This window comes from Oncorhynchus gorbuscha, linkage group LG03 (genome assembly GCF_021184085.1).
Source record: "Oncorhynchus gorbuscha isolate QuinsamMale2020 ecotype Even-year linkage group LG03, OgorEven_v1.0, whole genome shotgun sequence".
Lineage (NCBI taxonomy): Eukaryota > Metazoa > Chordata > Actinopteri > Salmoniformes > Salmonidae > Oncorhynchus > Oncorhynchus gorbuscha.
In genome coordinates this window covers 29,831,469-29,840,741 of record NC_060175.1, presented here as the reverse complement: position 1 = coordinate 29,840,741, position 9,273 = coordinate 29,831,469, and the positions used below count along the sequence as shown (strand labels likewise).

Genomic DNA, 9,273 nt, shown 5'->3' with positions numbered 1-9,273 from the left:
GGACGACAATTTGAACATAGACTGAATGAGTTACATGAAACATCGAGGGATTTAAAACGAATAATGTGAAGGGATTATCATAATTATTAGGTTTCGTTGTTGTAGTAAAAGTTTGGGTGAAGGGGATTTCCCTGTTCCCAGAGACAAGATATCTTAAAGGGGTATACTGACATATGGATTATTAGGAGTTTTAATTAGACAAGTGAATAATGTATTGGGAATTAGAGTCGTAATTAAAATGCTAAGTCAAAGACGAGACAGTTACTTAAATCAAAAGGAATTCTAAATAATAACGAAGAGACAATTACGATTTATGCCCATCGAAATGTTTTTATAAAATTAGCGAATTTAGAGATGTTGGTTGATGTTGTAAATTATAATTCAAGATTTGAACAGATGTGATAAATTAGGTTTGGTTTATCGAACCCGTACTACTGTTGCTGCAGATAACCAACAATTATTTACAATTAATTGAAAATCGTTACGGATTGGGTCGAGGTTGAGCGCTTGTTGATGACATCACTCGCAAGGCACTTTTGTCGCCACGGAAATGATGTTGTGACTGGGGGTAACGGAGAAAATGGTTTGTCTTTTAGAAGGGAAATACGTTCATTAATGTTTTGACTCACTTTTCAGAAGTTGATAAAAATGTCAAAATACATTTTTAAAAGTAGTTTGTGAGTCGTCAGGATAGTCAGGAAAGAAAAACTAAAAACTAGCAGCTGATTCGCTAGGTGGGCATCATAGATTTCATAGATTTGTGGCGTTTATTTGGACTGTATTAGGCTATGAGAAAAGACTAGATGTCTGAATCGTGATAATGGATTCTGATGGTTACTGATTCCTGGTTTGATTGTTTATGTAACACCAGTGAATTTGAGCACTGTTTCCATTATGTGGAACAATGTTAGGGTATTAATGTTGAAATTTGGTTATTTGAGCTTTTCCCCTGATACGTAGACACGTAGACATCTGTAACAGGGGAAAGTTGTTTTTTTCTCTTGAGGAACAAGCTGATGATGATTTGTTTTATTGAGATGTAAATGTGAGTCTCTGAGTAATTTTGTCATCTGAAGCATTATAGTAGTGAGTTTTTGTATAGTTTGTTTTTTGCTGATAAAAGTGGTTTGTTTATTTGGTTACTGGTTATGGTCAATTTTAGGGGTTGATTTAACTTAGTTAAACATTGTATTCTGGTGTGTTTAAGTAGGATTCCTTATTCCGGGACGGATGGAAGTTATCTAAAATATGTAAATTGAAGGAGCCATGGGAGAATGTGATTGTATTTTTATTAAATATCTGGGATTAAATTACGGATTTCTTACACTGAGAAATGTACGACATTTGCGGCAGAGGGAAAAAGTAATACATTGGATAATAATGTTATCAGGTTAATTGTATCTAAGGGTAGCATGTTCATTTAAGTAAACATAGACGTTGTTTAAAATTTATGATTAATGATTTGAGTCAAAGGGGAATTATCATTAGGTTTAGTTTATAGTTCACTTTTGAGTTTCTGAATCGAAGTAGCATAGTGAATGCTAGTTAGGCGTGTTGTGTTCTTCTGGGAAAATGGAGGTTTAGGTGTCTCACTTTTAGATGTTTCCTGGGATTATAATCTTGGGGAGAGTGGGTGAGATTGCGGCCATAAACGACCAAATTGAAAAAGGCCTGGATGTTTTGATTATCCATTAAGGTTTGCAAATATATACATATAAAACATTTGTTAGGACTATTTGTTTTAGTGCAAAGATATTTTAAAGAGGCATGCTCACATATGGAACTTTATGAGTTTTTATTTTATGAGTTTTAATTACACAAGTGAATTTTATTTTAAATAAAGGTAAAATAAATACTCTGCTTAACTCACTGTTTGACACAGTTGTTAGGGGGGAGGTGGTGAAGAGTGGCAGAGAAAGGGGTTTTAGTGTTTCTCCAGGAGAACTTGGCAACCCTGCCACTCCACATGCGAGACACCAAGCAAAATATGGTCTCCTCTCTCTTTCTTTAGACTAACTTTCCTTTCTGTGGTGGCACAGAAAGGCCTTCTCACTGAGGTTGGCCATCAGAGGCTGTTGTGGGGACTGCAGCAGAGGTGAGAGTCTTTCAGACTGGATTGGCATGTTCTGTGGATGGGCTGGAAAGCCTGTCCATTGACCAACTACAACATGTCCTTGCTACCTATGCCCTCCAGGATCAGACCAGGTCCTCTGCTTCCACTCTTCTTTCATAAACTCATCTCCCCCTCCCCTTTCCCTATGAAAGTCTAGTACAGAGTAGTCTTGCTTCCTCGGAGTAGGCAGTGTGTAGTTTTTGTGTCTGTTAGCTCTCGGATCCCACCCTGATTACACAGAAGCCATGGCTTCTTTAGTGGTATATTTCTCAGAATGTTGCATTACTGGTGAAATGTTATGTGGGGTATTATAAGGTGAAGGTGGAATGTAGCCTGGAGGTTCACTAAACACTCGCTTCTGGTAGCTTGTCTCATTCTTCTTGGTGTCTGATGGGTATGTTATATAAGGAATGACCGGCTCAGACAAGCGGTGCCACATAGTTTGCTGTTTGTCCCTCCTCTCCCACTGTCCCTTTTGTCTTGGCTGAAGATGTAGTCCCGCCAGATGCATTGCACTTGCTATGGGTTCTGTTCCACTTCTGTTGCCCCATGATTCTCTCTCCAGGACTCTCTCACTCTCCGGTGCCCCCTCGTCCCCCGCCCTCAGCCCTGCCTCCAGGCGTCTCTTCCTAGGGAGTGAGTGGCTGCAGCAGGCCGCCCAGGCCTCCAGCTCCCGATAGTTACTGTCACTCAGACTTCTCTTGGCTGGCTCCCTCCTGTAGCGGACAGGACTACAGGGCTCCCACTTCCTCTGCCACCAATCCCTCTGCATCCTTCTCTCACACTCCCTTTCCCTCTCCATAGCTGCTGCTCTATGAGCCTCTCCCACCTGCCATTCCCTCTCTCTCTCTTCTCTTGAACCTGATAGTCCCTTAAGCCCTGGAGCTGTCAGAGCTGGTTGTCTAGAGCAAAAGGGAAATGAGGGATAGAGGGCGACAGATATTGATCAGTCCAGTTGGTATAGTCCTGTAGGACCCCTCCGGACCTAGAACCTGGTACTGTCCAACAACTGAGCTCCCTGCCCTGGTACAGTGGGAAATATAATGCCTGGTGCTTGTCCTGATATCTGTGGAAATAATAGGGTGGGGAAAAAAACATGAAGATTACCCCAATACCTAGCTTTGCAGGACACAGTGTAGAAGCATGTTACATGGACACCTAATAACCCATATAGAAAACAAAGAAAATATTGCATAAAGTAAATTCACTTGTAAGTGACATATATTTTGAATGAACACAAACAACCTTATTTACACATCTTTATGTGATACTAGGTTTCTTTTTCTTAGGGTTATGACTATTCTGCTCGGTTTAAGAACATTCTGCTCTGCTTCTGTTTGCGAACAAAGAGACATGAATACAAACTAAGCATAGCTATTTGTTTACACTTCTCATCTGGCAAGCTTTCACAGAGACAAACACACTAAATCAAATCAAATCAAATCAAATTTATTTATATAGCCCTTCGTACATCAGCTGATATCTCAAAGTGCTGTACAGAAACCCAGCCTAAAACCCCAAACAGCAAACAATGCAGGTGTAAAAGCACTATCACTTTAAAACAGCTTAAAGTGAACTGAACTCACACATGTGCAAAGTTTTGTCCGGGAACAGTCCCAAATTTGTCATATATAGGTGGTTGCCCCTCACTCACAGCCCAGAACTTTATCACAAGAGGTTTTAAACCAGAGATTGACTTCTGAAATTAATGTAGAGGAAAAACATACATTTTATTGTTGTTTCCCAAATGTAGATATGCCTTTTCAACTACAAAGTTGCTTTTAGCATTTTGAAAAATGTTTTCTCTATTTCATCAAATGAGATGCAGTTTCACTGTTGAAGTAGAAAACTAAACTTTTATTGTCCAGACTTGCATACAAAAGTCAAACTTTAGATTAAACCAACAAGTGTGAATTTGTATGAATTATAAATGAGATAAACTGAAAGCACATTTAATAATCCAATGACTGTCATATCACACATACCTCTGGTCAGTGTTTCTGGAGGAAGGTCCTTGCTTTTAGGGTATAATCTGATGCTGACCACACCAATTGAGCAACTTGTTTTAGAAAGAGAATGTTATTGATCCCCCTTCCTCGTCCCACACACCCTCACTCCCCCTTCACCGCCAGAGAGTCCATCCTCTTGTCCACAGCCAACATTCCCATTCAAAACGTCACAGTGGAATTATTTTAAGAGGCACACCCTGGTTGCAACAAACATTCCCCACCCAGTCACATTCCCTGGGCTGACAGATAGCAGGATGAGATAAGTGGGAATATAAACGGTGTCTGTACATACATACGGACCAATGTGACAAAGCAGTTTAAAAAAAAACTATGCCTGCTCCCAAATGCTTACTTCAGTGTTTTTTGGCTGAAGTTAATTGTTTGGGGCATCAATGGCTTTCTGTCATGAATTTACGGTCCTTGCTATCCGGTATCCTTGGGACGTCGCTACCCGATTTGAAGTTCAAATAAAAAATGGTTAAGGTTAGGTAAGTGTTGGGGTCAGGATAAGGGTAGGGTTTAGAGTAGAGACGTCCTAAGGATCACAAATAGCAATAACCTGAATTTATTGGGATTTAAAATCTGATAGTTTTGGGGTCAGATTGAGGATTAGGGACAGCAGTGGTGGAGGATTTAAAACCTGATAGTTTTGGGATCAGATTGAGGATTAGGGACAGCAGTGGTGGAGGATTTAAAACCTGATAGTTTTGGGATCAGATTGAGGATTAGGGACAGCAGTGGTGGAGGATTTTTAATCACATAGTTTTGGGGTCAGATTGAGGATTAGGGACAGCAGTGGTGGAGGATTTAAAACCTGATAGTTTTGGGATCAGATTGAGGATTAGGGACAGCAGAGGTGGAGGATTTAAGGATGACACTATGCAATATATCTTTCCAAAGATGTCATCCTTGGTTTTCATGTTTGCTTGTACAAAGCTGAAATGACACTGAGGTTTGGCACACTTCACATTGTGTGTACATGGTTGATCTGCTTAAAAGTGAATGACATTGCAAACCTAAGGGGAAAAAAGCATTACAACATGTCATCTATTATATCAACGACAATGCAGACAAGGAGATTGTTGCTGAAAGTTGTATACATTTTATTAACTTTATTTCTCAGAAGTTTTGGTTCTCAATCATTTGATAATTGAACAATTAATAATTTCTTACAGGCACTATAGGCATAGGAAAATAATGCATAACATTGTATTTTGTTGTACCACAGGTTACTTTTTGTCCAACTTGCTTGGGCATTATCATTACAATATCGATCAAAGGATTATTATACGCACAATGAATGACAGTTTCTCATTTGGGGACCTTGTGGACCACTAGTGGATATAGATAAGGATCTGTTGTTTTGTCGGGTGAGCTATAGCACAGAGAGAGGTGGGGAGGTAGGACGGCCGGCCTCTCTTTGAAACTATCCAGTGGAACAAACAGGCTTTTCTTTTCTAAACAGAAACTCTGCACATCAGCAGACAGCAGGAGAGTGAGGGGATGAAGTATGCCCAGGCGGAGGGAGTGGGGGCAGAAACTGTCAATTTTGCCAAAAAAGTTCTGCAATTGGATGGTATCAACAACATTTTCCCAGTAATCAACCCTGTCAAGCTAAACAATATAACACTTCCTCAAACCAGATCAAACACAACTTGGTTTGACTGTAGTAACCTGCCAAAGACAGGAAAATTCTATTTGCTATGCTTTTCCTGCCCACAAAACTATTAATTTGTTTCTTACAAGACTATACAGACTAGAGGTCGACCTATTATGATTTTAACGCCGATACCGATTATTGGAGGCCCAAAAAAGCAGATACCGATTAATCAGCAGATTTTTTAAATTTGTAATAATGACAATTACAACAATACTGAATTAACACTTATTTTAACTTAATGTAAAACATCAATAAAATAGATTTAGCCTCAAATAAATAATGAAACATGTTCAATTTGGTTTAAATAATGCAAAAACAAAGTGTTGGAGAAGTAATATGTGCCATGTAAAACATGTGCCATGTAAAAAAGCTAACGTTTAAGTTCCTTGCTCAGAACATGAGAACATATGAAAGTTAGTGGTTCCTTTTAACATGAGACTTCAATATTCCAAGGTAAGAGGTTTTAAGTTGTAGTTAATATAGTATTTATAGGACTATTTCTCTCTATACCATTTGTATTTCATATACCTTTGACTATTGGATGTTCTTATAGGCACTATAGTATTGCCAGTGTAACAGTATAGCTTCCGTCCCCCTCCTCGCCCCGAACCAGGAACACATCGACAACAGCCACACTCGAAGCATCGTTACCCATCGCTCCACAAAAGCCGCGGCCCTTGCAGCGCAAGGGAAATAACTACTCCAAATCTAAAAGCGAGTGATGTTTAAAACAATATTAGCGCATACCCAGCTAACTAACTAGCCATTTCACATTGGTTACACCAGCCATTAGTCATAAACAGCGCTGTGCTTGCGAAAAGCAGCTGGAAAAACGCACGAAAGTGCTGTTTGAATGAATGATTACGGGTCTGCTGCTGCTCAGTCAGACTGCTCTTATCAAATCAGATTTAATTATAACATAACACACAGAAATACGGGCCTTTGGTCATTAATATGATCGAATCTGGAAACTATCATTTCGAAAACAAAACGTTTATTATTTCAGTGAAATACGGAACCGTTCGGTATTTTATCTAACGGGTGGCATCCCTAAGTCTAAATATTCTTGTTACATTGCACAACCTTCAATGTATGTCATAATTACTTAAAATTCTGGCAAATTAGTTTGCAATGAGCCAGGCAGCCAAAACTTGCATATATCCTGACTCTGCGTGCAATGAACGCAAGAGAAATGACACAATTTCACCTGGTTAATATTGCCCGCTAAACTGGATTAGTAGTTATAACTAGTGATTATGATTGATTGTTTTTTATAAGATAAGTTTAATTCTAGCTAGCAATTTACCTTGGCTTCTACTGCATTCGTGTAACAGGCAGATTACTCGTGGAGTGCAATGGTTAGAGCGTTGGACTAGTTAACTGTGCGGTTGCAAGATTGGAACCCCCGAGCTGACAAGGTGAAAATCTGTCATTCTGCCCCTGGACAAGGCAGTTAACCCACTTCCTAGGCAGTCATTGAAAATAAGAATGTGTTCTTAACGGACTTGCCTAGTTAAATAAAAAGGTATAAAAATACAAATAAAAGAAAATCGGAAATCGGCGCCCAAAAATACCGATTTCCGATTGTTATGAAAACTTGAAATCGTCCCTAATTAATCGGCCATTCTGATTAATCGGTCGACCTCTAATACAGACCTTTTCATTCAACATGATGACCTATTGGTCTATATTTTGTTTAAAATAACACTTTTGGGAGCACTAAAATCAGAGTGAGGAGCCTTTGCTCTTTTGTGTCAGGTGCCTATTCTTTCTTATCCAGCTCCTGCACAAAGTTTTTTCGGAGAGGAAGGAACACCAGAGGGTTCAGAGAGTTAGGCACTGTTGTGTGGTTCTCTTCCAAGTCTCAACCTATTTACCGGTTCATCAGTCTCCCAGTCCTATCCAGTCTCATTTCTGTCACTGCTTCCCTCTCAGAGTAGCGCTGTAGATGTTGATGTTCTGTGTGGGGTCGCGGTGCTCCAGCTTTACATGGAACCTCTGTGGCAGAGTGTCTCCATAGAAGCCAGGCGTTCCGTGCTCTTCTCGCATCTTGGATGAGAGGTACACCACTGCCCTGTCCTTGCACAGGTGAGCCAGTGTGTCCAGCAGGAGGGGGTAAGTCTCAGACAGGTACACAATGTCTGCACCCAGTACCAGGTCCCAGTCCATGGGGAAGATGTGCTGGTCTTGGCCCCAGGAGAGGGGGAGGACGGAGGGGGCAACAGAAGGCCAGCCAGAGGACGGCATGTTGGCCGAGACGTTGCTTTGCAGTTGAGGGACAGCAAGGGGGAGGTCTGTCAAGGTCACATCCGCTCCTGTAACAGTGGGAAATTAGGTAAATACACCTTTATAAAATGATTATCTTTGTGATGTTTTACATTTTTATTGTAGTGTTTCAAAGTCTTTGAAAAGTGCATTTGCAGGCTATTGTGCGTGTGACAGGGTAGAACACAGTGTGATGGAAAGGAAATTCAAATTCTATAAACGCTATTAAAGTAAATAATAATAACTAGGCTATTGAAATAACAGTGGCTGCTACTGAAAATCGACATTGCCGACCTCTACTGGACGGACAAAGAATGAACCAACATACCCAAACGTGCTGCCAAAATGCCAACAATGCCAGTTCCTGCGCCCAACTCAATGATGCGCTTTCCTTTCAGGTTGAGCGAGTTTTCCTCGAAATAGCGGCATAGATGAAGCGCCTATTTAACCAACAGTAACCAAACAGTAATTACAACAGGCAGCTCATTAAATTCCTTGCATAACACTACTGTATTAAATGCACTACTACATAACCAATAAAGCTGTATTCATCATGTTCAGAATAAATGTAGCCAGTGTGTCCTAATGGAGTTAGTAGTGAACTTACGGCGTCCCACACTGGCGCTGCCACGCCGAGGTTGGCGCTGAACACCTGGCTGATCTTTAACTCTTGACCGATGAATTTGTACACGCTATCATCGGAAAATGTATCAGCAAATAAACCGTCGTCTACAGGCAACATGAATCCCTCTTCCTCTCCATATTCTGCCATTGTAAATAAAAATGGTTAGACTGTTAATGTAGTTTATCCTTAGCCATTAGCTTTACACATTCAAGGAAGCATGCGCAATAGAGATTCCAATGGGTACGTTCCTGTTCGCTGACAGTTACAGTTGGGGGTAGCGCTAAAAACCGAATATATTCCTCAATTGTATAGATGCCAATGCTTTTATTGCAATATAATACTATGCAATGCAGACCTATATATCATGCATCCTTGATTACCTTCATTATTTCAACTGTTCTTCAAAAATATCTGTGGACTGAAACCTTGTGGGATTGACCCGGAAAATAAAATGTTTCTCGTTTTTATGTATTTATTTTATTAATATAAAAGTACATAATATGAATATACATAAAATATGTTCAATGATGATTAGATTTAGTTTTAAAAATATATTCTCTTTGAGGTCTCCAATTCAAATTAAAAGTGTTAACCGGGAAGT

At 39.9% G+C, this 9,273-nt stretch overlaps 1 protein-coding gene and 1 long non-coding RNA gene across 3 annotated transcripts; both read right to left on the bottom strand.

Moving 5' to 3' along the window:
* Positions 1–1,776: 1,776 nt before the first annotated feature.
* Positions 1,777–4,274, bottom strand: LOC124019402. The gene is made up of 2 exons (XR_006835775.1): positions 4,099–4,274; positions 1,777–3,179 (listed from the first exon to the last, which is right to left on the bottom strand). It is a non-coding gene; the product is annotated as an uncharacterized LOC124019402 (long non-coding RNA).
* Positions 4,275–7,317: 3,043 nt separating this feature from the next.
* On the bottom strand, positions 7,318–9,114 carry LOC124031180 (EEF1A lysine methyltransferase 3-like). 2 transcript variants are annotated; one of them, XM_046342118.1, is made up of 4 exons: positions 9,053–9,114; positions 8,655–8,812; positions 8,376–8,487; positions 7,318–8,097 (listed from the first exon to the last, which is right to left on the bottom strand). In XM_046342118.1, the coding sequence occupies exons 2-4, from the start codon at positions 8,787–8,789 to the stop codon at positions 7,700–7,702; spliced, it is 645 nt and encodes a 214-aa protein (XP_046198074.1). In that variant the 5' UTR covers positions 8,790–8,812; positions 9,053–9,114; the 3' UTR covers positions 7,318–7,699. The 2 variants fall into 2 exon arrangements, with proteins under 2 accessions (XP_046198074.1, XP_046198073.1); XM_046342117.1 differs by lacking the exon at positions 9,053–9,114 and having other exon boundaries at positions 8,655–9,032.
* Positions 9,115–9,273: the final 159 nt, after the last annotated feature.